At 47.7% G+C, this 26,091-nt stretch overlaps 11 protein-coding genes across 11 annotated transcripts; 7 read left to right on the top strand and 4 right to left on the bottom strand.

The window, feature by feature from the left end:
* Window positions 1-428: 428 nt before the first annotated feature.
* P175DRAFT_0530416 (uncharacterized protein) lies at window positions 429-3,000 on the top strand (the record flags this gene model as incomplete). Its single annotated transcript, XM_040899786.1, has 4 exons — window positions 429-609; window positions 846-922; window positions 986-1,130; window positions 1,190-3,000. 4 exons carry the CDS (start codon window positions 429-431, stop codon window positions 2,998-3,000), a joined length of 2,214 nt encoding a protein of 737 aa, XP_040754699.1.
* An 89-nt stretch (window positions 3,001-3,089) lies between these two features.
* Window positions 3,090-3,521, top strand: P175DRAFT_0166395 (uncharacterized protein). The gene is made up of 2 exons (XM_040892490.1): window positions 3,090-3,168; window positions 3,261-3,521. Exon 2 carries the CDS (start codon window positions 3,270-3,272, stop codon window positions 3,483-3,485), a length of 216 nt encoding a protein of 71 aa, XP_040754698.1. The 5' UTR covers window positions 3,090-3,168; window positions 3,261-3,269; the 3' UTR covers window positions 3,486-3,521.
* Window positions 3,431-4,869, bottom strand: P175DRAFT_0515215 (uncharacterized protein; the record flags this gene model as incomplete). The annotated part of the gene is made up of 3 exons (XM_040898846.1): window positions 3,431-4,486; window positions 4,556-4,708; window positions 4,806-4,869. 3 exons carry the CDS (start codon window positions 4,867-4,869, stop codon window positions 3,558-3,560), a joined length of 1,146 nt encoding a protein of 381 aa, XP_040754697.1. The 3' UTR covers window positions 3,431-3,557.
* A 223-nt stretch (window positions 4,870-5,092) lies between these two features.
* P175DRAFT_0475457 (putative lysyl-tRNA synthetase) lies at window positions 5,093-7,406 on the bottom strand. The gene is made up of 4 exons (XM_040895242.1): window positions 7,320-7,406; window positions 6,613-7,121; window positions 6,129-6,554; window positions 5,093-6,063 (listed from the first exon to the last, which is right to left on the bottom strand). Exons 1-4 carry the CDS (start codon window positions 7,376-7,378, stop codon window positions 5,318-5,320), a joined length of 1,740 nt encoding a protein of 579 aa, XP_040754696.1. The 5' UTR covers window positions 7,379-7,406; the 3' UTR covers window positions 5,093-5,317.
* Window positions 7,407-7,733: 327 nt separating this feature from the next.
* P175DRAFT_0430608 (Tim10/DDP family zinc finger protein) lies at window positions 7,734-8,113 on the top strand (the record flags this gene model as incomplete). Its single annotated transcript, XM_040893435.1, has 2 exons — window positions 7,734-7,831; window positions 7,930-8,113. 2 exons carry the CDS (start codon window positions 7,734-7,736, stop codon window positions 8,111-8,113), a joined length of 282 nt encoding a protein of 93 aa, XP_040754695.1.
* A 99-nt stretch (window positions 8,114-8,212) lies between these two features.
* On the bottom strand, window positions 8,213-11,473 carry P175DRAFT_0499837 (putative Sin3 complex subunit (Stb2)). Its single transcript, XM_040896826.1, has one exon. It carries the CDS (start codon window positions 11,202-11,204, stop codon window positions 8,559-8,561), a length of 2,646 nt encoding a protein of 881 aa, XP_040754694.1. The 5' UTR covers window positions 11,205-11,473; the 3' UTR covers window positions 8,213-8,558.
* A 1,738-nt stretch (window positions 11,474-13,211) lies between these two features.
* On the top strand, window positions 13,212-14,645 carry P175DRAFT_0432599 (ubiquitin-protein ligase RMD5; the record flags this gene model as incomplete). Its single annotated transcript, XM_040893551.1, has 4 exons — window positions 13,212-13,332; window positions 13,412-13,539; window positions 13,596-14,369; window positions 14,427-14,645. The coding sequence occupies 4 exons, from the start codon at window positions 13,212-13,214 to the stop codon at window positions 14,643-14,645; spliced, it is 1,242 nt and encodes a 413-aa protein (XP_040754693.1).
* Window positions 14,646-15,588: 943 nt separating this feature from the next.
* P175DRAFT_0166277 (BTB/POZ domain-containing protein) lies at window positions 15,589-17,268 on the top strand. The gene is made up of 4 exons (XM_040892489.1): window positions 15,589-16,000; window positions 16,085-16,432; window positions 16,527-16,800; window positions 16,880-17,268. The coding sequence occupies exons 1-4, from the start codon at window positions 15,837-15,839 to the stop codon at window positions 16,922-16,924; spliced, it is 831 nt and encodes a 276-aa protein (XP_040754692.1). The 5' UTR covers window positions 15,589-15,836; the 3' UTR covers window positions 16,925-17,268.
* A 158-nt stretch (window positions 17,269-17,426) lies between these two features.
* On the bottom strand, window positions 17,427-19,371 carry csn12. Its single transcript, XM_040894587.1, has 6 exons — window positions 18,676-19,371; window positions 18,542-18,614; window positions 18,334-18,486; window positions 18,216-18,277; window positions 17,747-18,167; window positions 17,427-17,692 (listed from the first exon to the last, which is right to left on the bottom strand). Exons 1-6 carry the CDS (start codon window positions 19,254-19,256, stop codon window positions 17,606-17,608), a joined length of 1,377 nt encoding a protein of 458 aa, XP_040754691.1. The 5' UTR covers window positions 19,257-19,371; the 3' UTR covers window positions 17,427-17,605.
* Window positions 19,372-19,585: 214 nt separating this feature from the next.
* On the top strand, window positions 19,586-23,483 carry P175DRAFT_0515208 (uncharacterized protein). The gene is made up of 6 exons (XM_040898845.1): window positions 19,586-19,631; window positions 19,700-20,248; window positions 20,308-20,484; window positions 22,231-22,510; window positions 22,567-22,644; window positions 22,710-23,483. The coding sequence occupies exons 2-6, from the start codon at window positions 20,042-20,044 to the stop codon at window positions 23,276-23,278; spliced, it is 1,311 nt and encodes a 436-aa protein (XP_040754690.1). The 5' UTR covers window positions 19,586-19,631; window positions 19,700-20,041; the 3' UTR covers window positions 23,279-23,483.
* Window positions 23,484-24,189: 706 nt separating this feature from the next.
* Window positions 24,190-26,085, top strand: P175DRAFT_0499833 (uncharacterized protein). Its single transcript, XM_040896825.1, has 3 exons — window positions 24,190-24,325; window positions 24,811-25,200; window positions 25,270-26,085. Exons 1-3 carry the CDS (start codon window positions 24,245-24,247, stop codon window positions 25,750-25,752), a joined length of 954 nt encoding a protein of 317 aa, XP_040754689.1. The 5' UTR covers window positions 24,190-24,244; the 3' UTR covers window positions 25,753-26,085.
* Window positions 26,086-26,091: the final 6 nt, after the last annotated feature.

The following is a 26,091-nucleotide window of genomic DNA, read 5'->3' as shown; positions in this document are numbered from 1 at the left end:
GGTAATAATACCTGAATGGCTTCCTTTTGCCGTGCAGGTCACATGACCGATCCGTTCTTGCTGACGTGATCCCTCGAGGTTCTCATCGGAACGGATTAACTATAATCCGACACGGATCAACGTGGCCCCGGAATAGTGGTGGAGAGGTAATGTCAGATAGTCAGCCAATCAACAACTCACTTCAACAGTCCTACGCCTAATAACAGTGGAAAGCTTCATTTTCTCAGAGTCTACCTTACATGCAACAAGCAACAAGAGAATACTCTCCCATTGCAATTCTACCAATAATGATCTATTTTAGTTTTTTTCCTTCTTCAGGGATGCTAGAATAGTTCTATGACTAGGCAAAATTCCATGCCCTCGTCTGCCAAAATTTCCAAATTCAGGATCGACTCCAAATTCTCACCTATTGTCGCGGCTCGTCGGAAATGGATGCCCTGCAGGGTTTAGACGATGAGAATTTGGCGGTAATTCCAATTGACAGATCCTTTAGTGATGGCAAGCTGTCAAATTGGCCTACTGAAGAAAGGTTTGAAAGACCCGATGATAGTTATTATCGAGAGAAATTAGCGGAGATGTGGTTGAGGGAGACAGGTGCCTATGTAGGAGGTAAGCTTGGGCTATTTCTTTCTTACCCTCTATTTTATATCAATTTTGATTTGAATTGAATTTTCTCTTGGTGGGCCATCGGATGTCTATGTATATCTGATGTAAAATAAGAAGTGGAAGCACACGAGTCCAGTTGAGCACAATGGATTTTTGGGCATAACTTTTGTTTTTCTTCTCTCTTTGTCTCTCAGCCTCTTTCCTATGTCTGTTTTCTGACATATTTCTTCGGTATCAAGGGTCGGTTTATATTCTTGACGCTTTACCAGATGGCTACGCTGTCTTTGATAGACCTCGGGGGACAAGACCGGACATTGTAAGTTTCTCAAAAATCACCCTCGGGCCGTTCTTTTGGAGGGTCTAATGCGTCTCTGCACAGCGTGATAGATTTCTTTACGGTCACCCAGTTGGGCAATATTTCTATTCTGTAAAGCAGTTTTTCCCGCATTTCTACTATCTGATGACCGGAGGGACCACAAAGTGCCCATGTGTCCTGTGTCAGAAATTAGAAAAGCGTCAAAAAGGTTAGAAAATCCAGATACCTTCTAATTCTCATTTATTTTTAACGGGTGTCCTATCACAGACGAAGCTATGGGAATACGACGAGGCAGACCTCCCGGAAGACCCCTTGGAAGGCCTCCAGGAACACCGTCAGTGACCCCATCTGGACGACCCCCCGGACGACCCCCCGGAAGACCACCAGGAAGACCACCAGGACGACCCCCTGGGAAATCCCTAGTAAAGCCTTCTGGAAGACCACCAGGTAGACCAGGTTTCACCATCCTTGACAGTGAAGGAACTCCTGACGTGTTCAAAGTTGCGGTAAGGAAACTGAGGATGCAGGGCCAACTTGACCAAAATATTGCAGAGCCTGCTAGTATGGACTGGAGAGCTGAGAGAGCAGCAATTGATGAATATTTCGAGACATTAAATCTAAGGCCTTCATATCTACCGCGCCCGGGGGAGATTGTTCTTTGGACCTCCGATTTTGACGGAGAATTGGCCTGGAACTCAGAGAAACAGTGCCTCCAAATATATTCGTCAGCTAGAGGCCAATGGATTAAAACCCCAGAATGGCGAGCCGGTGTCGTTGGCCAGATTCCGACAGAGGGCGTAGTGCTCCAAGACCTTGTTGAAACGACCACAAAGAAATGGGGCGTTAATTACTCTGGATTCCGCATCGAAACTTTCCCCGACCCCCACAGCTCGGATAAGAGCTACTCATTACACTATAGCTACGTGCATCTGAAGTCCATCAAGCCATTCAATGCCTTTGAACTATTTTTGCAGGGTATCCCCGACGACAATCTACACCCTTCTATCCAATATGCCATGACTGTCATGTCCTCGTTCAGTTTAGTAGATAAGTACCGTTTCCGAGGGCTGTGGCCCAATGCTTCGATATATTGTCGAGGTATCTTCATTGGAGCTGAACTCTTGGCCGTTGGCGATGCTGTCCGCTTGAAACCAAAAGGTTTCAGCCTTGAAAATGGTGAAAAATCTCATGTGGTGGATGTTCTGGTAATTGACGAAATCAGACTTGAACTCATCCAGTGCGACGAGGACGAGAAATCCAAACAAATCGCGGAGAAATATCGGGTTCGAATGGCCGGGAAAGTTTACACTCCCGATATCAAACGAGCAGAAGCAGTGAACGGCCAGCTTTCAACTGAAGCCCTTTCACTCAATGATGTTGTGGGTGCTTTCGACAATGTTGGGATGGATGGGTACGGCAAATGGTATGAGCTTCATTCAGGCTCAGTCATGGATATCTCACAGGATATGGTTCTTGGTCGTTGTTATGAGCCAGACGCCATGAAGTTGCTCTTCAGTTCTCTCTCCCTCGGGTATGACTTGCGGGGTGTGCTGAGCGGTAGGGAGTATTCACGACTCGTCGATGAACGGATTTCAGAAGGCAAACATTGGTTCTGGGGAGATTTCCGGACGCAGACCCTTGCTATTGACTCACTGAACGGCGAGGATGTCGGTCACTACAGCGACACCCGGGACGTGAAGAGCTGGAGAGCCAACCTCAAAATAATTGACGGCATCGCCAACCAAGCTGATATTCGGGAGGCAAAGAATCCCCGTGACGTTGGACGACCAATGAACAAAACACGATCGGATTTTACAGAAGTAGGCAAGACCAGCAAGCTTGTCAGTACCGGCCTTAAGGGTGTGGATACAAGTAACCCAGTGAGCTCAGCCGACGAAGGCTCTAGTCACTCTTCTGACGAGGCGGACGAGGGAGGTGAAGAGAACGAGGAAAGCGAATCGGATGAGGTCTTTATAACACGCATAGAAGAGCTCCGCGGTGGAACAGAAGAAACAGAACAAGGTGACTATGTCCCAGAGGAGGAGCCCAAAACAAAGCGGCCAAAACATGAATTTTAGGCACTGGGTGACGTCCTACCGTGTAAACACATACATTCCACACAGGATATTGCCAGTCAACCTTGCAATGCACACAGACAACAGAAATAGCTATTCCGAAACTGTGTATTGTCCTAAGGAGGGATGGATGTGTTTTGATGACAACAGAGAATCCATGGAAGATATCTTGCAAGTTTCACCCCCTCTACATTCCATGCCATCAACTATATAATCATAGGCAAAGTTCTTCACAAGCATTAATCTAATTATTTCTGATCTAGGGCTACGGTATGACAAACACTTTGTTGAAAGAATTCTTTATATTATTCCCACCTCCCGTACCCTTCTTCAACCCGAATATATTTTTTTCAGCGGTTGTTCTCCTGATTATGATATTGGTATGGCCAGGTGTACACTATAGAAGATTTGGAGAAGATTATAATAGGCATGACGGTGTGGAAAGGGCCTGTTTATACACACACACACACACATATATATATATATAAATATATACCTAGACACCCATAGTTTACCTGGGTAGGTACCTAGGTATCTATCATATAAGATTAATACCAATACTAATACGTCCTCTCCACCACCTCCTTAGCAAAATCCGCAAACGTCTTCCCCTTCTCCACCTCCTCCCCTAGATTCGGCTGCGTAAAGACAGCTAGGGTATTCCGCGCAATCCTTGCGGCACCAGACGCTCTAGCCCCCTTTACAAAATGCGGCACAGCACGGAACTTGCCCCTCGTAATCAGCTGCAGCGCTTCACCAGTCTGGAAAGCAAGACAATCCCGCGGAATATCCACCTTGACGACCTCGCCCGTTCTCGACTGGATATACAATCCGGCTTTCGGGTCCGGGGAGTGGGGAAGTTCAGGGAGAAGAGACGACGACGACGACGACGACGAGAACGAGGCAGCTGAAGCTGACGCTGCAGATGCAGGCGGGTTCGCAGCCTCATCGACAAACATAGCCGACGTAAGACCCGTAAGACAGCCATGGTCGAAGTGTGTAGCGCACCAGTCATCGATGTCGCCATCATCACCACCACCACCACCACCACCCCCTTCTTTCCCCCCAGTACTAGATGTCGTCGGTTCCGACGGAGTAGGGAAATAATGCAACAACCGAGCCTTCGTCGTGAGACTCGTCCTCACCACATGCTCCAAATACCCGCGCTGGTACCCTTGGATATTCTGCAGCGCGTACCGATCACACGCCCTGGCGACGAGGGCGGCCGTGTCGATAATCAACGCGCAGAGCTCCTCTAGACTCCGTCGGAAGGTCGGCAGCCGCGCCGCATCCGGCCAGACATTCGGAGCAGTGTACTCTGGGAACCCGGGGAAACCGTCTGCCGGGGCGCCCTGGAGATTGGGGGTTTGGTAGAAGGCGCAGTTGACGTAGTAGGAGCCCTTGAGGGTGTCGAAGTGGCCGGACCGCAGGGTTTCTTTGCCGCAGGACCACCCGACGAGGTATTTTGCTGCAGGCGTGGTGAGGGATTCTGGTAAGGGGGTAGGAGGAGGTGGTCAGTGATAAGAGTCTTGGTTCTTGTGGAGATGGAGATGCGGACCTAGTTCGTCGTTAGAGAGCGCGGCTAGATACGAGGCGTTTGAAAGGACTTGAGCGCGTAGCTTTTGGAATTTAGGGTCCAGGTCTTTGACGATGATAATGCCTAGGGAAGAAGGGCCAAATGCCTCGGTGAGGGTCACGAAGGAGACGGAGCCTATACAGGAAGGGCGGAGGGGGGGGGGGGGGGAGTCTTAGTATATGTAGAGGCAGACAAAAGTCATAGATAGGTATTGATTGTGCTCGATGCTCACCGTCTAGTAGCTCCTTCAGACTCACTGTGACAGCCTGCGCGTGCTGGATGTTATCTACCGCCATATTTGTTTCTCTTTCGCCAGAATTGAGGGTTTTGTGGAAGCATCAAACTCTGCTGGTGGTAAAGCAGAAGATATAATAAACTATACTAGGTACATATTTTATTGCCCCTCTCTCGCTCTCCCCCCCGCGCTTCTTCACGGCCCGCTCCAATTCTACACGGCGATATTTTTGTTATCAAAATACAAAAGCATTGAGAGGGGTTTCTTTTTTTTTTTTTTTTTTTCTCACTGAGACTATCTAATCTGGCATCCTTCGCTGATATAACATTTTGGTTCGTATTGGAGGCTGATATCCAAACGATAACAAATAGTCAGCCAGATAAAAGCTCGATCCGCGCATCGACCACAGTTTAACTAAAAATACATTCAATTGGTATCTTGGAGTACAATAAACAGTTGTCGTTGATAGTATACAGTTGCTCTCTAATGCCACACTGACACTGCCGCAATTAGTGGCGTCGTGTCACACTACGCAGATTCCCAAACGGTAGGACATCTGCGATTTTATTTGAACCCGTGAAGAGCATGCAAAGCCTGTCGATACCGCATCCCCAGCCTCCAGTAGGCGGGAGGCCCCATTCCAGCGCAGCGAGATACTCCTCGTCGATTTCTCCCGGCTCATTGACGTCCCTACCGTGCCGGAGCTGGTCTTCGAATTTGCGTCTCTGCTCGAACGGGGAGTTCTCCTCTTCGTACGTGTTCACCATTTCCCTACCTTCGATGAAAAGCTCCCCGCGGGCGGCAACAAGCTGGTTTGTGACGGGGTGGACAAAGGATTTTGAGAGCGGGGAAAGGCATTCGGGCGGGTTGATGATAAAGGTTGGGTTTATGCATTGTGGTTCAAGGTAGGTGCTGCAAAGCTCATCTAGTAACCGAGGAAGGGTAGGGTTTGTGGGGATTTCGAGAGAGAGCGTATTGAAGAGCTGGATAATCTGCTCCCGGGCGTCTGGAGAGGTGAGATCCGGGAGTTTGTGACCGATCGTTTCTTCAATGCCGGAAATGAAATCAATTTGGCGGAAAGGCGCTGTAAAGTCAACTTCTGTCGGTGTTAAGGAGGCATTCTTGGTGAACTCCCGAATATGGTCCGCCATTCCTGACAGGAGTTCCTCTGTGGTGGAAATGAGATCCTCCAAATTCGAGTAAGCATGGTAAAATTCACAGGTGGTAAACTCGGGGTTGTGGGTTTTGTCGAGACCTAGGTCAAACATATTAGCCACTCATATATTCTTCTGCAAAATGTGTCTGTGAGAACGTCCTCACCTTCATTTCGGAATGAAGGGCCAATCTCAAACACCCGGTCGAAACCTCCTACTACTAGACGTTTCAACCACAGTTCAGGCGCTATCCTGAGGGAGAGCTGACGGTCGGGAAATTCAGTGGCGGAGGTATAGAACGGACGGGCAATCGCTCCTCCAGCGATTGAATTGAGAATCGGGGTATTGACCTCCATGAAAGATCGATTAAGAAAGAACTGACGGAGATATTGAATGATGGCAGACCTGGCCTTAATGATGTCGGCTGTGTTCTGGTCGGCGAGGAACTGAACATGACGGGCGTAGGGAGAGTTTTCATGGTCTTTCGCGTCAAGAGGAACATCATGTAAACAGGGAGAATTCAGCTGAGGCAGCTCGGAGGCTACAACAGTGAGCTCTCCTCGTCCTGTGCGGTGTGGTTTACCTGTTACGGCTATTATATGTCGTTTAGTCTAAGAGATATGCACTGGTATTGATCAGCGAGAACGTACAAAATGAATCGCCACGGCGAAGTAGACGATAAAATTTCTTAAAAGATTCTGGAGTGACTCCATCCAGTTGACGAAGATTGCACATTATTTGCACTTTAGAGCCGTCTTGGGTGATATCAAAGAATATCAATTTGTTCCCGGCCAGTCTAGAGGTACGGATCCTACCTAGGTACCGATCTAAGTACAAAGAATCATAACAAAGAGCCGTCGAAGGCCAACACATACCATTTACAGTAACTGTATCCTCTTCTACTGTTTCATTATTGGCTAGATGGCTGTACCGAGAGCGGAGCTCTAGGCAACTAATTGAAGAGCTGCTTTTTTTAAGACGGGGATACGGATCGGGACAAGTTTCCTTGACTTCCTGAAGCCGTTGTTTGAACACTCTCTCTGGAGAAGCAGCACTAGTGCTCCATCTTTTTGATGGATAGATTTGCTGTGTTGCCCGGAAGCACTTAGTTTTCGAATACAAGGTCTGTGTTAGCGGAGGGTAAGATGGAAGTCCCGCGCTAAGGTCTTTTGATTAGCAATGCTCTTCAAGGCTATAGAATACAAAACATTTCAAAGTAGAGACGGTTTATCAGAGATATAAAAAAGATCCAGGTGCGTTCATTGCTTGGAAACCAAGCATCAGTTGCAGCGGTTCTGAATATGGGATTGGGCTCATCATGCAAAGAAAAAGAAAGGAACGAAAATTAGGTTCTTACCTGATGGAGACATTCCCCCTGCTCAGCTGTGAAGCCCACCGGGGGCGAATTGACTGCATTGAAGGGGGAGGGGGGGGGGGGTCTAGATGACTGCATCCATAAAGGAGGTTGTTGGAAAGAAGTTGGAAAGGAAAAGAAAAAAAAAAAAAAAAAGGCTCAAAGCAGAAAAACCCAAAGGCGGTGAGCAGGAGCTTCCGAGTTCATCCTCCGCGCAGAATCGGAGCAAGAATAATAACTTCAAGTGAACAAGAGCAAGCAACTCGAACTTTAATACCCTCAAATCAAATCATCTGTATCTCTCTTAATCGTGGGTGCTCATATATTCTCCATCGTCCGACTTCCCGTTCGCTTTATGAAACATGCTGACCACAACCTTTTTCCCTTGCTAGCTCTTCATACACTCAAGTCGTCATCATGTCTTTCCTATTTGGCGGTGCCCCCAAGATGACCTCGGAGCAGAAGATTGCTGCCGCAGAGACTGAGGTGGAGATGATTTCAGACATGTTCAACCGGTGCGCTTCACCCGTTTATTCATCTGCAACTTTCATCTTCCACATCTCCATGTCTGACTTATACCTCTATGCTAACACTGTTATCCTTTTGTCTCTAGGTTAACCGAATCCTGCACAAAGAAATGCATTCCCGCCGACTACCGCGAAGGTGAGCTCAACAAGGGCGAATCCGTTTGCCTTGACCGCTGTGTCGCCAAATTCTTCGAGGTCAACATCAAAGTCAGTGAGAAGATGCAAGGCGAGGCCGCTGGCAAGCAGAGCGGTGGTATGGGATTCATGTAATTGGAAAAGCGAGGGATATATACCATACATAACTACCTTTTTGTACTTTACTACTTGTGTGTAATGAATTGCTTGCTCGGCTCTATTCTTTTACTTGATGTTTGTTGTCGTTTCTCCAAGATACGGGAGGTTGCCTGATACTGTTTCTCTCATTGAGGTTGGGCTACGTTTGCCCTTGCGGATCCGGAATCTTTGATACTTGCCGGTGGGATTTGAACACTGCGACTGTGTTCTGGGCAATATTCTTCCGGGGAGGGGGACTTCCATTTCAAACCCTCTTCTGGCGGTAGAGGCGCGCAGCTGTTATCGAAGTTCTCTACGTTGTGTGCTCGACGTTAATAAAAGACAATCTATTCCAGGAATTATGTACAATATAATTGATACACATATATACAGGAGCGTACCGATGACTGCTCTTGACAATTACCAGAAAAGTCAAGACTATTTATTGTGTTGCGAAACCGGTCATTCTTTTTAACCAACACACCCACGAATTATGTTGTTTGTCTTCCTCTCCACGTATTAGTGCTTTGATCCTTGTCTCTATATCATCAACATGCCGTTCAACTTCCCCAAGTCCAGCCTCAACATCTTCAACTTTAGACTCGAGTGCGTGGAGTTCGTAGTCCAGCTTTGCGCCCAGCATCTCGACTTGTCTCATATGATCTGTGAGGTATGAATGTTCTTCACCCAGAAGGTCGTTGGATTGTTCTCTGACTTGCTGGTATAGTTCAAATCGTTCTAAATAGGATCCGTTGAGTTTCTCGTGGGTTTCATACAAAATTCGGTTGAGTCTGTCAACCGAAGATACCTGATCTTCAACCCAAGGAACAGTATGCAATTTGAGGTTTTGGATCCGAGAGCTAGAGATTTGCGCATCGGAGGCTAGTAGGTCTTCACGAAGGATAGCTTCTTCGAGGGTGGCGTTGGTTCTTTCGTAGAGTGTATCCTCTCCTAATTCTTCCCGGCCTAAGACGACTTCTTCGACTGTGCTAAAGGATAGATGGCGAGGCCAATAACTATTTCTGCGCTCGTAGTCATCTTTGAAACTAAGTTCGATGCAGCTTTGAGGCCGGCGTAAAGCCATCACACCGGATACAGACGCCGTACTTCCTTCTCGCTCTGCGGAGGCATCGGTGGATCGTGTTTTTGTTGGATTCAGATCCAAAAGCTCCTCATCCATTCGCAGTAAAGATCCTTTGCGCGACACATCTGTATCATCATTGGAAGCAGCAGTGTCCACTGTAATTGCCGGGGTTATTTGCTCGGACGGTTTTTGGGCTAGGGGACTCAACGGCGGTTCAACTTGCAGATCTTCATTCTGTGTCTGAGACTCGATCGCAGGTGCCTTCTCGTATTCAGATTGGATGCTGGTCTCGGGGGTTTTCCTCAATTGAGGTACTTCCAAGTCGCTCTCTGTTGAAGGAATTTGTGCAACCTCAGCTCCCAAGTCAACGCCATCTTTTAGCTGCTTCTGTAGATGTGATCGGAGACCTGGCAAGCCGACGGCATCTTTGAATTTGCCAAAGCCTATCCGAGCATCTGAAACCTTTCCACTGACACCTTTGATCACCATCCTGCTCAGGTTCTGATCTCTGTCTTCGGGCGGCACGGCGGCTTCTGACTGTCTCCATATCCGATCCGATCCTTGGAAAGTACGGTCTATAGCTAGGTCCTCATTGGAGTGCCGCTTTCGACTAGTCCAAACATATCCGCCTTGATCGTCTGTGGTAAATACCATGTCCGCAGCCGGGGGTCCATTAGCAAAGCCGTCGTCAATGGCACTCTTGCGTGGCTTTCCCCGCCACAGCCACTTGGATCTTTCACCAGTGACTAGCTGAGCGAAATTGTCAATATCGAGTGTCTCAATATCGGCAATGTTACCTTTCTCCCGGCCGCGCACCATACCCATGACCATCTCCCCGCCATGTCCACTGAGTTCTGCCATCGTTGACTTCACTGCATCTGTCCAGCCTTCGGCGTTTGCTGCTTTGGCGGTGGCGCGGTGTAGTCGGTCTAGAGTTTGACGGTCTAGTCTGCGCGTGCGTTTAATCTTCTGAGACTTCTGGAAGCTCCCTATTCCCCGTTTGAGGTTTGATATGTCGAATGCATCCTTGCCCACGGGAGCACCAAACGCGTGAAGCCGATTACGGGCTCCCATTAGGGTGCCCAGCAAGGCTGCCGCGGTAGTCGGGCCAAGAGCGCCATCACTTGGTTCTATATTGAATAAGTCCATACCAATATCGGTCCACCAGTCCCCTATTGCAGCTTCCGTAATATCACAAAGCAGGCCATCCACGTATTCTGGTGCCAGATTGCCAAACATCATGAGAGCAATTTGACATTGTTTGACGAGCTCCATAACTGCACTGTAGAGAGGCACTCGTTCGCTTGTGCGATAAAGTTGATAGAACTTGGCAGCAGTGGCCGAAGATGGTGGCTGAAGCTTCAGGCCGGCACGCCCCGCGCAACCTAGCCTTTTTAGATTTTCATTGACAATAAAATCCTCTTTGTGTCGGATAATATCTCCATTAGGGACGGGGATGACGCTGAGCCCTGATGGAAAGGAATTTAGATCAGTCACCATTACGGTACCTAAGGGAGTTTCCTTTTCTCTGAGTTGACATTTCTTGACTGCATTGAAGTATAATTTCAACCGTGGAGACCATATTGATTCGTCGGTAGGAACACCTAAGATGCCAACAAACACCTTATGTGAGGAGTCACCGGTATATGTTGTAATGATAAATGTCGGATGAATCCTTGAGCATGCCCATTGTTCAACAATGTAAATCTCATAGCCCTCTAAACTCAAGTGTCGATGCAGTACGACTGTTAAGGGATCCTCTTCAAGGTATCGGAGTGCGACAGGGTCTGTGAAGACAAGTTTCCTATGGCCATGACGTGGTGACTGCTTTTCAAGTCCATTGCGGTGTGAGGATGGGCTGTCTTGAGCATGGGTTGAGGGTCTTGTGGAATCGCGATTCATAGTGGGAGACGCGGCCTGTGCACCGATCAAAGCTGGCGCTGGAGACATCAGGGTGAAGGCCGCACAAGTTTTTACTGCACGGACGTAAAACAGATGATGCATTCCAAAGCTGCAACAAGAAGCCCTAGGGGACAAGTGATCATCAAAGAAATTGAAACGCAGATACCCGCCTCAAAATAGTGCCAACCCTCCCATGTGTCCGGGTCCAGTCCATTGAGCGCAAGACAGCCCTGACATATCCAAGGTCAAGAGCTTCCTGAGCATTCAAGACCACAGCAAACAAATAATCGAGTGAGAGATAATGTTAGCGGACATGCATCTCATCGCGAGAGCGAACGTTGGCGGCGAGGAAAAAAGGGAGCGGATTTTGGGGGGAGGGGGGGGGTTTATATGTCGGCGACGTCACAAGGGAGACGAGGCCGGTGACGACCTTAGAACTTTGTATGGGCTAGGTCCCGATAAGGTACCTCGAAGCGGTGAGTGGCCACAGCAACCGGCAAGAGCTGTTGGCGACGAACGAACGGTCTCTACGGAGTACTTTTACAATAATAATGTATTTACAGTACTTGTTGTTTACAAGGTCAGATTCTTTTACATTGAAATTAACCAGATGCTCTAGTGCAACATCTCATCCCGTCAAATGCTCCCGATATTTGCAAGTTGTCTCGAGCGCCACTGTGTAAGCCATTCTGCATGGAAAGGAGTTGCCTAGTTGCGTTCAGCCACAACTCAAATCATTGCTTAAAAAGGTCAGGCGAATCGCAAAACTTGCACTACCACAATGACATTCTACTCCGCACTCCGTACAACTACCAACCAACTGGTGGAGCTGGAGGTTGGATGCGTGGCCAGAGGGAGAACACAAAACTGTCGCCTAGCTAGATACACTTGCAAGTCGTCAAGAGCTAAATTTATTAAAGCGGACGGAACACTGATATTCTCTTCTCTACAGACTTCCAAACATGGGAAGCTAACAGTAATGAAAAGAAGACCAATGTGTAACCAAGCACTTTCTGTAATTCAAGATATGGGCTACTCCAAGGGAAAGTAGCACCATATGTGAAATCTACAAGACAAAGTACTCTACAGACTGGCTTCAACTGAGTGAAGTCAGGGCAGCTTCTATTTTCAAAAATTCCCAGCCGACCCTAGGGCCAACTGGAGCAGTCAACTAGGTAGTTTTCAACTAGCAAAAACACGGTCTCGGATGTCTCCTCACTGACACGTGTAAAACCCGTGCACCAGGATAGAGAAAAAAAGAAGAAAAAGGGATTAAAAGAAAGGGGAGGCTTGTGGGCTTTTATACTCATGCCAAGCCTCAATGTCAAAGGCGCTAGTGTAAGCGAGATTTCCAAGTGGGTCTTTCTCGAGATAAAAGACAATAATTGGCTAATACTCCGAATGACCCCCGTGACCGCAAATGGATCCATTGCGCCAAGAAGTCTCGGAGAGGTGACAGCAAAGAATCAGACAACGTGTACCTAGGTAGATTCCAACATAGGGATGGTATTCAGAAGGGAAGTATTTTTATATGTTTCAATGGTGTGACTGAAGGGATCAAGGATAATGTCAAAAAGCTCTTCCTCAAAAATCTGTGCTATCTCCGCGGATAAGCCACATCAAAAAGAAGCGCGAGCCTGTTCAGTAGCCCGGCTCCCTTGCATAGTGTGTGTGTGGACGTCGAAGGATGAATTCAGATTTAGTGGAATTCCTGAATTCTTCAATTATATACACAGCTCATTTGATATGTTTCTCGGATGGGTCCGCTTAATGACTGTCACTCTGGGAATGATACATCCAACGAGGGGTAATGTATGCTTCGCAACCACGTGATAAGCCATGTCGTAATACTGCACGACCCTCTGTCTGGTGACGAGGAGGCCAAGTGATCAATCCCTCTTCACCTGTGCTGCTCTCATGACCTCAACTTTGATTTGAGCGCTTCTGAACTTGGATACTGCTGGAGATTATTTCGTTTGCTGCATTGCCTATTGTATATTGAAGTTTTATTCAATAATTCCATATGGCTATTGCTATACTGGTGGTCGAAGAGCGGTAACTGTCGGACTCCGCTTTTGAGCTTGCATTGCAACCGTTCGCTTCACCACGATGGACCTTGTTCAGAAAGAGCATGAGCGGCTCTCGAAGAAGCTGAAATCATCCCAGAGCATCAAAAATGTCCAGAATGCAATCGATTTGCTGCAGGCCGCCCGGGACAAAATCGCTTCAGGTTTGTTCGCCGTTACGTCCTCGATCCTAAGCTTTTTCGTTGTCTGCCCAACCATGGCTAACCAGCAAGCCTGCATCAGATCCAAATCAAGCGTCTATAACCTTGGCTAAGCTTCAAAATCCGATCAAGTCGTCATTTGATGCTATTAATGACAATCTCAAGGAGACACACAGCGGTCTCAATAAGTACTCCAAATCTTTAGACAAAGTACTACGCTCCTACCGATTCGACGAATTCAAGATCTGAGTCTAACCTTCCTCCAGCTTTTCAAAGACAGACCCTTGCCAAGCACCGAACACGATGTCCTTGCATCCCAAGACCACCTCATTAACCGAGCCATCGCAATGCACCTTCTCCGAGAAGGGCAGTTCTCGGTAGCTTCTGCATTTCTTTCCGAGATCACAGAGAAAAAGGCCGCGAGAAAACAACAAGAGAACGATTCACATACAAATGCGATGGATCAAGCGGCAACTCTCCTCGATATCGACGAAGTCCCCTCGAGCGAAGTTCGGAAACAATTTCACACCATGTATTATATACTGCACGAGTTGAAGGAAAATAACAACCTGCTTCCAGCGATACAGTGGTCAAGAGATAATAAAGATGCCCTGGAGGCAAGAGGGAGTAACCTCGAATTCGAACTATGCAGACTGCAGTTTGTTTGGCTTTTCCATGGTGGACACGAACAGCGCGGTCCAACCCCGGAGGGCCGACATGCAGCCTTGGAATATGCCCGGCAGGAGTTCCAAGTGTTCCTGTCCAGGTACTTGCGGGAAATTCAGCAGTTGATGGGAGCAATGGCATTTTGCCCCAACTTACAAGATTCTCCATATCGGAACATATTTAATAACCCGTCGGCGTGGGCTGATGTTTCGCATTCTTTCACCCGAGAGTTTTGTTCGCTTCTCGGGCTATCGCCGGATTCGCCCCTATATATTGCTGCTACTGCAGGCGCAATTGCACTCCCGACTTTACTGAAGCTACAGGCGATTATGAAGGCTAAGCGGACGGAGTGGACTACGGAGCATGAGCTGCCGGTGAGTGCGATCCATCTTCTTTATCATATCTGTATATAAACTAATGCAGTAACTCAGGTCGAGATCCCATTACCGCCGTCATACCTCTTCCATTCTATCTTTGTCTGTCCAGTTTCAAAAGAGCAGACTACCGACGAAAATCCACCGATGATGATGCCCTGCGGACACGTCATTGCCGAGGAATCCCTCAAACGGCTTTGCAAAAACACCCGGTTTAAGTGCCCTTACTGCCCTAATGAAAGTCACCCAAGGGATGCCAGAAAAGTATTTCTCTAAAAACGAAGTATCTCGACCGATGGGTGTATAAACGAGCAGGATTTCTCCGCCCACGTTAAGCATTTAATATCAGAGAGGAGAGGAGAACTAGGATGGCCGGCCTATCCTGTCAATGCAAAGGGCGTTTGGGAATGGTGGTGTATTTCGGACTGGACGCGGCGACCCGTGTGGATTATATGTGCTTGAGTAACCAATATTATTATTAATTGGGAGAAATTTTTAGCCTCTCAGATTGGGGCCTTGTTTGTTCCCTGGAAATGTATATATGTCCTCTCAGCTTCGCAATTTTCTCCTCATAGGCCGGCAACATAGGTCTCAATGCTCATATCTGCCCAATAATGTGCCAAGGGAGGCAGCCTTCTAGGAGCATGGTCTCACTCTCTAAGTTTGCGGTCGAGATCGGTTAGCAAGTGCTAGAGGGAAAGGGGCCTCCTTAGAGCTGGTTAGGTAGACCTTTTGAGTCATTCTTGTAAATGAGAAAATGGAACATCCCGGTAGTGGCGTCGTCCATAAGCTGAAAGGAACCAGAGAACTTGTCTCACCTCCACAGTTCCAAAGGTCGTGAGGAATCGATCGCCTGTCTCAGTCCTCGATGGAGCATTTAATGATTTGTTCAGTGATCCAGCGACCCCACAAGTGGTTGCCCCTTGGGGTGATTTGATTGGCCAATGGGCTTCCCGTGACACCGCGATCATTTGGCGATGCCAAAACCCCTTTACGCGTCCAATACCACCTCCTTACGCGTCTCTATTTTTTGCTCCTCTGCCTGTTCCCCTAGAGATTAAGTATCATGGACGAGGAAACTGCCAAAGAAGGATCATAGATAGGGTTGAGTAAGGAAATAAGTGTCAATTGGGTGAAACTCTGCTTCTTCTCACCCTCTATCACCTTAATCCTGGACCAAGAATGCTGGTGATCTTTTTCCTGGGACTAGGTACATCATTCATCAGACAAGGCTAGTATACTAGAGGTACCTCTCCATACATACTCCGTACAGGTAACCGTAAGTACTACTCCGTACTACTACTCCGTACTAATTCACACCATTGTTTTACCAGTTTCTCAGGCTTTCTTTCTTTATTAAACCCCCCTGAAATCCATCACCTTCCTCAGGCATTTTCGAGTTTTCCTTTCTTCCCCATCTTTTGCTCATTATTAGACACAAAAAGACTTGCATCAAGGCAATCCAAAATGCTTTTCAGCAAAAGAACCCCCCAAAACCACTCTGACAGCTTCTCCTCCAGGTATGGGACTACGAAAGCTAGCTATCGCTCTAGGCGAGTCCTTCGTGACCCCTTGGTTGTATCTCGACGTCTTGAAAGACGCCAGGTGCCAGATAGCCCTCCTGATGGCAGGTAAGCAAGACATTGCGACCTCGTTTCTTACTTTTCTCAACCCATCCAGGATTTTTTTTCGCTGACAAATTAACCAATCTCTAGCTCTTCCTCTTCGTCTGTCATTACCATGTGTGTCGGACCCGAGAAGCGACTCTTCGCCGCTCACAAGGAAATCCTCAGCGTCTCGCCCTTTTTCGCAGCCGCATGTGCCGCCGCCCAGTCCCTCAATCCCCAGAGCAGAAGAATAAGCCTCCCAGAAGAGCAGCCGGAAGTTCTATCGTGCATCCTCGAGTATCTATACAGAGGCGACTACTACCCCAGATTAGTCCATAATGAACAGCGCGATACTTGGGAACTAGAAAACACCCAGCTCAAGAATGGACAAACCGATGGAGCAACCATCTTCCATCAATCTGCCAATGTAGAGATTCTAAAAGACACAGCTGTATAGTAAGTTTATCTTCCTGGTATCCTCCCCTCCCCCCCCCCCCCTCCCCCCAAAATCCTAGAATTATCTCTAACAAGCCGGGTTTCATTCATACAGCTGCGCAGCCGACAAATACGGCCTAGAACATTTGAAACGTCTCTCGCTCGCAAAGCAGGGCTTACATACTGGTATTCCATGCAGCACTATCCTCGCCAGTGCGCGCTACGCCTACGCAAACACACCCGACAACGAATCCAAGCTCCGAGCACACTACCTAGCCCTGATTATCCGGAGCAGGTCAACATTCAAACGAAGCGGGACAATGCAAATGGAGATGGAAAAAGGCGGCAAGCTCTTCTTCGATCTCTTCGTTGCCATGTGCAATCATATGGTTCGTCTTACTCCCCGACCTCTTCTGGTTCCGACTGTTTCCGGCTCTTATACTAATTCATACTTGCTGTATCATTTAGGACGACCTATCATCCTCAAGCGCGAAGCCTTTGCTTGTTGATTAGATCCGGTTAGGTTCTGTTTATATTTCAAAGAAATATATCCACAGGTTTCGGTTCGCGATGAGATTGGGGCTAAAACGGTAGCTACAGTATGCTATGGATTATTATTCTCTTTTTTTTTCTTTCTTTTTTCATCTGCTCAGGCCTGGTTGTTTTGAGTTCACTTTTTTTTCTTTGCTTTTCTTTGCTTTTGGGATAATGATTTCAGGGAAATACTTGTTGGATTGACGGTTCTAAAATTCTGTAATGTATGTATTATACTATTAGCGAGGTGAATTGACTTGACGTGGGATTTTGGAGTAATACTTCTAGGGTTAGCAATAATTTAACAGAATAGTTATCCCGACCGATTTACAAACATGGACAGTCACAATTTGTTTAACTTTTTTTTTTGTTTTATTTATCTATAATATGAATGCTAATTGAGTTGCTAGGGTTCATTAAGCTTTGATGTGGAAAGAAACTAACATATACACATTTAGTCATGTAGGCGAGACAGACAATGGCCGCATCCTTTTGCCCTGCACGGGTGTCGTTTGGGAGTGATTTTTATACTTGAATCGAAAATGGTCGTAGAATATTAACCCTTCATTTGGGATAGGTCATGAAGTAGTGTATGGACGTAGTCTGTACTGAATGATAAATAATTGATGCAAAGTAGTGATACGGAGGGGCTTCGCACTTCTAAACGCCTGTCCCAGGGAAAGCAGTGCCACCCTTACTAAGCACTATCATACCGCGCTCGCGGGCAATATAGCCCTTCATTAGTCCCTGGAGATAAAATTAGATATAAAGTATCTCTGAAATAAGTTGTAGGACTCTCACCTTGTAGATGAGATTGGATAATAAGCATTCAACCTCATCAATATCAACTCGGGAACGATCGTCGGCGTGGGTCCCTATTCGCAAAGCAGCTGCGAATTCTGCAACTGGTATCCTTGTCCGCCGGATTGGAGGCTGTCCATCCTTAGACTCCTCGAATCCCCCAGCGATAAACACTTTCCTGTATAGATTGCGTAGCGCGATGTCGCGTCCTCTTTCGAGCGGAAGGTAGATGCGTCTCTTGACGAATTCTTCCTCTCCGGCGGACATGGCTGCGTCAAAGCCATGGAGATCTCCCTTCCTGATACAATCGCAGAGTGGGCGGAAAAGTTTCTCCAAACGGGGAAATGGGGTAAGAAGCTTTCGACTGGGTAACGTATGTGTTGTGACGAGATGGCAAGGTACGAGGTAGGTAAGAATCAACCTTAGGGGCAGTCAGCATCATACTTAAAATGAGAGTGGGAAGACGAACTCTCTGTTCTTGATTGCGTTTTTGTGACAATGGTCCCAAGCATAGGCGAGGTGTTGCTCTGCCTTTAAGAAGCGGTTATTAGCATCATGTCTTCTTGGAGTCACTGGCAACCACGTACTTCAACATAGTTCTCGTCCAAAAAGTAAATCACTCCCACGTAGTATTTGAATGTCACAATATGAGACTTTGGGAAGGACCCTAACGGCGGAATGTCCCCGGATTGTGCATTAAGCGCACGAAGGAGGTTCTTGGAAAGTCCGACAGCGTTGATCTAATTTCATTCTGTCAGTGGCATTCTCGAGACAGGGTTGCTACGGGATCTTGACCTTGAAATATGTTTTAAATAATAGATTTGTCATGTAGTATACTCCCCACTTTCGGGATTCCTCAATCGAGTTTCTAATAAAGGCATTTAGAAAGCCAACCCCCCCTCAGAAGGGATGAGATTCTGATAACTCACCTGTCACCGAGACACAGGGTAAACATCCGGTTCAGAATCCGCGCAGTCTCCTCAAGTTTGCCATTCTTCCCAAAGTCGGTAGTAACATCATCTTGGAAGCGATCCGCGAACGCCATCGACTCTTGAGAAGCAATCTCCGCGTCTGCCTTAATCGCAAAGATTCGCAAGTATTTTCCAACAACATATAAACAGGGTATGGTCCAAGCTTGAAATCCAAAGTTCGAGTAGCCTCTGATGAGTATATTTGCCAACTCCTTCCAGGCATCGAATACTTTCACCCAGCTTGCACGCGAGGAGTAGTCCTCGAACTGGACAATCTCGCCAACAGCCCTCCAGTAAGCTGTGAAGACATCCACCCATGCATTTAGCTCTTGTTTTGGCAGTTTCGGGGAATCCCGAGCAGGAGCTTGCAAAATACACTGGCGAATATTTGAGGGTACCTGCGCGGCAGGCCAACGCTTGTAGAACGATTTCAATCGATTGGGGAGTCGGGGTGTGTCAATCGGGGTGAGAGCGGCTGCCAGGTGCCGACCACTCCCCTTGTGGTGGCCAAGACGCAAGTCTTCCAGGATTGTATCCATTTCTCTGTAGTCGCAATGGTCTGAATATAGCGATTTATTTGTAATTCAAGTCGTATTCATTGTTTGAGGTTATTGAGCTCTCCGGTTTTGGTCCTTGCCCTTGGAGACCGGAAGCTGTCGTCCACTTCCTCGCTCCCACCGCCAAGCACCGATCAATCAAAGGGTTTGAAGGTGGGGAAAGAGCCGGCAACCTCAGGCCTCCATCAGCCACCGTGGCTGTGCATCCAAAACGGGCCTAGTGTAATTGCCAAGCCTTAAGTCGCTTAGACGGAGGGCGACAGCCCTAACTCCCCCAGTTCACAAATCTTCCATTTTTGTGACGAGACACTCCGGCACACCTATCTCGACAAACTAACCGACACAGCGTCAACAAAAGTGAGCCCTCCCCTTTTGATCCTATCATCAATTCTTCGAGATCGTATTACTGACTGTTAAATTTCCAGATGGGTGAGTCTTATCATTTTTTCTCCTGTCCAATATCCCTTCGTGAATCGGCTATACTGTGCTTTCTCCCTTGAACGTTGAACGACTTCTCTCCGGCGAATAACAACTTCTACGACATTGGAATCATGAGATGCGCGACCATTTAAAAGAAAGGATTTCGACAGGAGTGTGTGGTGTTAGGCGAAGGAATTTTGGTGGTTGAGAGGAAAAGTTTTGGTCGCATCTTGTTCAGTTTTTTTCGGCATGAATCGATAAAATAACCCTTTCGACTTGATCCAACGGAGGCCAGCCGCTAAACACAGCCGATTCACTGAGGATAAGACGCAACAGTTTCGGAGGAAATGGCTGACTGGAATATCACAGGGCGTCTCACCGAGTACCAGGTCATTGGGCGTCATCTGCCCACCGAGGCGAACCCCACGCCCAAGCTGTACCGCATGCGCATCTTTGCGCCTAATACCGTCGTTGCCAAGTCGCGGTTCTGGTATTTCCTCACCCAGCTCCGCAAGGTCAAGAAGGCCAACGGTGAGATCGTCAGCATCAACGTGGTATGTTTCCGATGAAATTAGCTGGCAACATGAGCTTTGCCCATTGACTCTTGCTGTAGATCCACGAGAAGCGCCCCCTTAAGGTCAAGAACTTCGGTATCTGGCTTCGCTACGACTCTCGCTCCGGCACGCACAACATGTACAAGGAGTTCCGTGAGATGAGCCGCACCGATGCTGTTGAGGCTCTCTACCAGGACATGGCTGCTCGTCACCGTGCCCGCTTCGGCTCCATCCACGTATGTTTTTTTCATTCCGACGTTTGAAGGGCCTCGTTTCTAACCATCAATCCCGTACAGATCCTGAAGGTTGTTGAGGTTGAGAAGGCCGACTCCATCCGTCGCCCCTACATCAAGCAGCTCCTCCAGAAGGACCTCAAGTTCCCTCTGCCTCACCGCTCTGGCCGCGCCAATCCCAAGCAGGTCTTCGCTTACTCTCGTCCTTCTACTTTCGCATAAATGTGAGGTTTTTGGTTCATGGGAACGGAGTGTGTGGATGAATGACTATGTTATGGCCCTAGCATGCAAGCAGGACAAAGGTCACGCGGAAACATGCGTGTATCTAAACCTAGAAAGTGGGACACATGGTTTTATGTCTCTAGTCCTCTGCAGCGACCTTTCAAGTTATATGTCAAAAAAAAATACCTGGTTCATTTCTTTTTTTTTTTCTGAATACCTTGAATCCCTGCAAGCTCTTTCGTAGCTTCTCCGGCATGTCGCATAAGTTCAGGCGCACGAATCCCGTAAGTGTTCTAATATAATATTAAGTACTTCTCCAGAGTCTTCCATCCACTCAACGTCCCATACCAGATCGAGTATGCATATTATTGGTAATTTGGGTTTCCTCTGGCAAAAATTTTAACTATGTGGCAAGAAAGTCAATTCGTCAGCTTTTGATCACCACCACAAATGAAATCGGTTGTATACAAAACAGAATACTACCTAAAACCCACATTTTTCCCTTCTATAAATGACAATAACCAAAATATGTACTCCGTAGAAGGAATCCGGACTTGCGAGCGGAATCGCGGATTACGTCATTCAGTATCGGCATTTCCGGGTCCGAAAACAACAACTCCTCTAGTTAGTTAGTTAGTTATCGAATAGATCGCTAAGCGTAATGACTGATTCTTCTAAATCTAGCCGTATCTAGTACAGCAGAAGTAGGAGCAAATAGTTAATCTACCCGAACCATCCTCCGAGGTCTCCGGGATCTCGCGTTGCGCAATCCGGACCGCGCTCCAGGCAAACTACTAGTTACAAGCGTACGGAGTATAAATGGAAGCATACGGGCTATAGATAGAGGTAGATTAGAAGAAAGTAAAGAGTTATATAGCTATTTAAATGTAGTTTAGTTACTATATCAGGGTATTTAAAGTAATAATACTTTAGATTTGCTGGTTGAAGATAGTATTATAGAAACATATCTAGCAGAGTCGCTCGCAGATAAAGCCCACCATGAGCAAACGATTACAGCTACAGAAGTAATAGAAGAAGGTCAAGGAGCATGGCTATTGAGTGAGGATTATTGTAAAACGGTCGCGAGCATCTAGAAAGAAGGACTATTTATTTATTTTTTTTGGTATATAAATTATTGTAATATCTGGGTGCTAGGTTATTTCGAAATGAAGCAATACAAAATGAGCTGTCCGGATCGCGCAATCCGGTAGACGTGAGTCGGAGGTTTCGGTTAACTGATTTAGGAAATGAAAACAATAGTTACACAGTTGCTTGACCGACCGGGCGCTGACAAATGAAATCCGTCGAAGTTATCCCCCAACATATTCCAAGTTAACATTTATTCTGAACATCACCCAGTTCACACCAATTGAGCACTGGATTTGTGCCTATTATATCCTAGGATGTTCTCCCGCCATGCTTTCCGTTGCGCCCAGCCTCTGAGACAGGTAGGAATTCTTACTCCGCGCAACCATTTTGCGACCTCTTTTTTTTTTTCCCGCATTTCATGCTGACAGGAGTCCACAGAGTGCCCGCCAATACTCCACCGAAGCCCCCAAGAGCAAGTCCCTCGCCCCTGTCTATGCCGCTGTCGGTGCAACAGGTCTCGGTATTGGACTGTACCGCTACTACTCTAGTGGTGCTACGACTGCAGAGGCCCCCAAGGATCGCCCTAAGGTTTTCACCGGCGGGGACCAGGGATGGATTGACCTGAAGTTGTTGGACAGTGAGACGCTGAGCCACAACACCAAGAGACTGCGTTTCGAGTTCCCGGATAAGGAAGCCGTTTCTGGTCTTGAAGTTGCCTGTAGGCTCAATCATCATCCTGAAAGTGGCAGCCAGTTGAGCTTACAAATCGTGTAGCTGTCCTCTTAACCAAGTTCACCCCCGCCGAAGGCGAGAAGGCGGTCATTCGCCCTTACACCCCCACAAGTGATGAAGGTACTTAAAACATATCTCTCTTTCCTATGGGATTGATTGGATCGACGTTTTGACCTTACTCGCAGAGCAACCTGGTTATCTTGAGCTGGTCGTCAAGCGTTACCCCAACGGACCCATGTCTGAGCACATACACAGCCTGAACCCAGCCCAGCCCCTGTCTTTCAAGGGACCGTTCCCCAAGTACCCTTGGGAAGCCAACAAGCACGAGCATATCTGCTTGATTGCCGGTGGTACTGGAATCGCGCCCATGTGGCAGCTGGCGCGCCAAATCTTCAAGAACCCCGAGGATAAAACCAAAGTCACTCTCGTTTTCGGAAATGTCACCGAGGAGGATATCCTTTTGAAGAAGGAACTGGATGAACTTGAGAACACGTACCCCCGCCGCTTCAAGGCCTTCTACGTCCTGGACAACCCTCCCAAGGAGTGGACCGGTGGTAAGGGCTTCATCACCAAGGAACTCCTGAAGACTGTTCTTCCCGAGCCCAAGGAGGAGAACATCAAGATCTTCGTCTGCGGCCCTCCCGGCATGTACAAGGCCATTAGCGGATCCAAGAAGAGCCTCAAGGACCAGGGTGAGCTTTCTGGCATCCTGAAGGACTTGGGGTACAGCGCGGAGCAGGTGTTCAAGTTCTAAAACCCGGTTGCTTAAGATATGAGAATTCCCGAGCAGTTGGGTTTATACGCATCTTCTAGAGAATCTTGTTTGTGCTTGCTTGGTTGGTTTTATACCTCAGCTGTATATCCAATTTTAGAATAGTTCCCGGAGATAGACGTTTTTATTTCTTCTGGGATTGATAGACAATCAGATGGTGTATTTCTATGCTCAATATATATGGTAGTTCTACGTCAAACAAATCCTCTATAGTCTGAATATTCTTCAAGGTATTGATTTACCTAAATGTCAAGCCCCAGCTTCAAAACAACGCCCCGAGAGCGGCACCGCAAGCGCCAAACCAAAGGGGGTCGTGGGCGCACAAGTCATCCCAAAACTCAACCGAGAAAACCATGGCGAATAAGTCTATCGTATATATTATCAAACGAGTCGCATTCCGTACAGGATTCCCATTCCAACGGGTTTGAACAAATCAAACGGGGTTGTGGTGTGGTGGACTGACATTTTCTTTCCAGAGTTCGGCGACAGTTAACTATACGTACTTGAGTTATTGTATAGGTATATATAGTAAGTGATGGTCACGTTCAGCGTGGGTTGGAGCAAGAAAGAATTGGAAATTATGGGTCGCGAAGAGATTTTGGATTTATTTGAGAAGTTTATATCTATGTATATTGTACTACCTAATCGTGACTTGAGTTGGTGGTGATGCTCACCAAACTCTCTGAGAGTTACGGGCTGGTGAGTGGGGTTTAGAATGCTGGACGCGGGCAGCCCGGGACCAAAAAGGCCTATATGTATTGTAATAATAGTTAAGCCTACGTTAATTCTCAGCGTCCCACCAGGTATTTAGCAGTGCTGTTCCCCCCGCTAGCGAAAATTTCTTTTCCTTTTCGCTTCCTCTGCTCCCCCAACAACCCAACTCAACTCCTTCCTCTCCCCTTAACTTCTTCTTCTCCATTCCTTCATCTGTCGAGCTGGTCTTTCACCATGGCTCCCAAGGATGAGTCCAAGTCGAAAGACACCACCGTCACCGTCAATATTGAGGAGTTCACCAAGACTCGCGACAGTGTAAGTTGATCTTTTTTTTTTTTTGTTTATTCTTCGACGCGGGCGCTTCCGTTCCCCCCCCCCCCCTCCCCAACTTTCTGGCGTTCGCTGCACCGCTGGAACCTGCTCTGCTGCCCACACGCGTGTTCAGTAAACAAAAATAGCCAGCCAGCCCTCCTGTTTACCTTTTTCATGGTCCTTGTCCCCTTTAGGCGTTGTTCCCGGCGTGGTTCCCGCTTAAAAGTTGGCGACTCTTACCCCCGAATACAAGCCCCTAAAACAACAACACGAGCGCTCGCCGTGCATTATTTTTGTTTTGCCTTTGGCGCGCAACCTGGGATGACCTCACCACATTATCGTGCTGGGGCGCATTTATCCCCCCCCCCCTACACAAACCCCTATTTCGCGCATATTATTTGACCTGCTTTTTCCTAAATATTATTATTGTTCCTGCCCCTACCGGAATTTTCCGCATCCCCACCGACTCTCACTGACATTATTCAAAGGTTCTTGCAAGCCTTGCACAATTGCAGTCTGCTGCTTTTGAATTGTCACGGGCTTATATCAACCACTCCAACACTGTCCTGGGTCGCGACACCACCAGTCTTGATCTTGCATTAATCACCAGCGGTATCACCAATACTCTCCGCGAGAATGGTGTGCTGGGTGCCCGCGCCTCCAGCCCTGGAGCCAAGTCTGACTCGGGCGAAAAGAAGAAGCGCAAGCGCGCTCCCCCTGACCCCAATGCTCCCAAGCGCGCCTTGACTCCATTCTTCTTGTTCATGCAACACAATCGTTCTATCATCGCTGAAGAGATGGGGCCCTCTGCGAAGCCTAAAGACGTCTCCGATGAGGGTACTCGTCGTTGGGCTGAGATGCCAGAACCTCAGAAGGAGGTATGTTTTCTCCCGTCTATGACTAATCACGAAACCACGTATGGTATGTATGGCTTACAAAGTGAGCAGGTCTGGAAGAAGCTGTATGCCGACAACCTGGCAGTCTACAAGGAGAAGGTCAAGGCTTACAAGGCCGGCCTCCCATACACTGATGACGACAGTGCAAAGGCAGCCAACCAGCTGCAACAGGGAGTCGTAGCAGCAGAGGCATCGGAGGAATCAGAGGAGGAGGAAGCCGGAGAAGCCGAAGAAGAGGAGGAGGAGGAGGTGGTGGAAGTGGAGGAGGAAGAGGAAGAGGAAGAAGAGTCCTCGCCTGAGCCCATCAAGGAGCCAACACCTCCCCGTGGTGGCAAGCGCCGTCGCAGTGAGATCAGGGCCAAGGAAGCGATCTCGCCTGTTACTGAGAAGAAGGCCCGAAATGAGTCGCCGGAGAAGAAGAAGCGTGGAGCCAGGAAAGAAAAGGAGGAGCCCGCTGCTAGCCGCAAGTCCCTTGGAGGCGACGCAAAGCGCACGAAGAAGAGGCGCAAGAGTGAGGTCAGCGCGGACGAGTAAACGGTGTTTGTGGCAGTTGAAGGGTAAGGGTTAGGGTTGCGAGGCTAGTCCTCCGGAAGTGGCAGATATTCGGACCTTGGATTTGTTAGTATTTCATTTGTGAATTCTTATTTGTGCTCTTTCTCTCAGTCTTTTGATATTAGTTGTTGTCTCGCTTGGGCCGAAAGGCTCATATGTCTCTATCTATGTCCAGTAAGGAGGTCAACCAATAAACTTGGGTACATACGTATCGCGTATGTACATACTGTCATACATGCATGCATACATTAGTACCTGGTAGTTACGGATCTACCTTACCCCAGATAGTACTATTCAGCCTGAAGCAGTAAAGAGTGTGTC

Source organism: Aspergillus ochraceoroseus (genome assembly GCF_002846915.1).
Source record: "Aspergillus ochraceoroseus IBT 24754 chromosome Unknown P175scaffold_2, whole genome shotgun sequence".
Classification (NCBI taxonomy): domain Eukaryota; kingdom Fungi; phylum Ascomycota; class Eurotiomycetes; order Eurotiales; family Aspergillaceae; genus Aspergillus; species Aspergillus ochraceoroseus.
Note: the sequence above shows the minus strand (reverse complement) of the source record. Positions and strands in the feature narration are given on the sequence as shown.

Bases quoted from the DNA above. Each gene is read 5' to 3' on its own strand.
- P175DRAFT_0166395 (XM_040892490.1), top strand. From the start codon at position 3,270: ATGACAAACACTTTGTTGAAAGAATTCTTTATATTATTCCCACCTCCC.
- P175DRAFT_0475457 (XM_040895242.1), bottom strand. From the start codon at position 7,378: ATGCAGTCAATTCGCCCCCGGTGGGCTTCACAGCTGAGCAGGGGGAAT. The intron at 6,555-6,612 runs GTACGTTCTCGC...GACATATAATAG, and splicing joins TCGCCGTGGCGATTCATTTT to CCGTAACAGGTAAACCACAC. The intron at 6,064-6,128 runs GTGAGGACGTTC...TGTTTGACCTAG, and splicing joins CCCTTCATTCCGAAATGAAG to GTCTCGACAAAACCCACAAC.
- P175DRAFT_0499837 (XM_040896826.1), bottom strand. From the start codon at position 11,204: ATGCATCATCTGTTTTACGTCCGTGCAGTAAAAACTTGTGCGGCCTTC.
- P175DRAFT_0166277 (XM_040892489.1), top strand. From the start codon at position 15,837: ATGCTTTTCAGCAAAAGAACCCCCCAAAACCACTCTGACAGCTTCTCC. The intron at 16,433-16,526 runs GTAAGTTTATCT...TCATTCATACAG, and splicing joins CTAAAAGACACAGCTGTATA to CTGCGCAGCCGACAAATACG. The intron at 16,801-16,879 runs GTTCGTCTTACT...TGTATCATTTAG, and splicing joins TTGCCATGTGCAATCATATG to GACGACCTATCATCCTCAAG.
- csn12 (XM_040894587.1), bottom strand. From the start codon at position 19,256: ATGGATACAATCCTGGAAGACTTGCGTCTTGGCCACCACAAGGGGAGT. The intron at 18,278-18,333 runs GTACGTGGTTGC...CGCTTCTTAAAG, and splicing joins TGGACGAGAACTATGTTGAA to GCAGAGCAACACCTCGCCTA. The intron at 17,693-17,746 runs GTGAGAGTCCTA...TTTTATCTCCAG, and splicing joins TATCCAATCTCATCTACAAG to GGACTAATGAAGGGCTATAT.
- P175DRAFT_0515208 (XM_040898845.1), top strand. From the start codon at position 20,042: ATGGCTGACTGGAATATCACAGGGCGTCTCACCGAGTACCAGGTCATT. The intron at 20,485-22,230 runs GTATGTTTTTTT...AGGAGTCCACAG, and splicing joins CCCGCTTCGGCTCCATCCAC to AGTGCCCGCCAATACTCCAC. The intron at 22,645-22,709 runs GTACTTAAAACA...CCTTACTCGCAG, and splicing joins CACCCCCACAAGTGATGAAG to AGCAACCTGGTTATCTTGAG.
- P175DRAFT_0499833 (XM_040896825.1), top strand. From the start codon at position 24,245: ATGGCTCCCAAGGATGAGTCCAAGTCGAAAGACACCACCGTCACCGTC. The intron at 24,326-24,810 runs GTAAGTTGATCT...CATTATTCAAAG, and splicing joins TCACCAAGACTCGCGACAGT to GTTCTTGCAAGCCTTGCACA. The intron at 25,201-25,269 runs GTATGTTTTCTC...CAAAGTGAGCAG, and splicing joins TGCCAGAACCTCAGAAGGAG to GTCTGGAAGAAGCTGTATGC.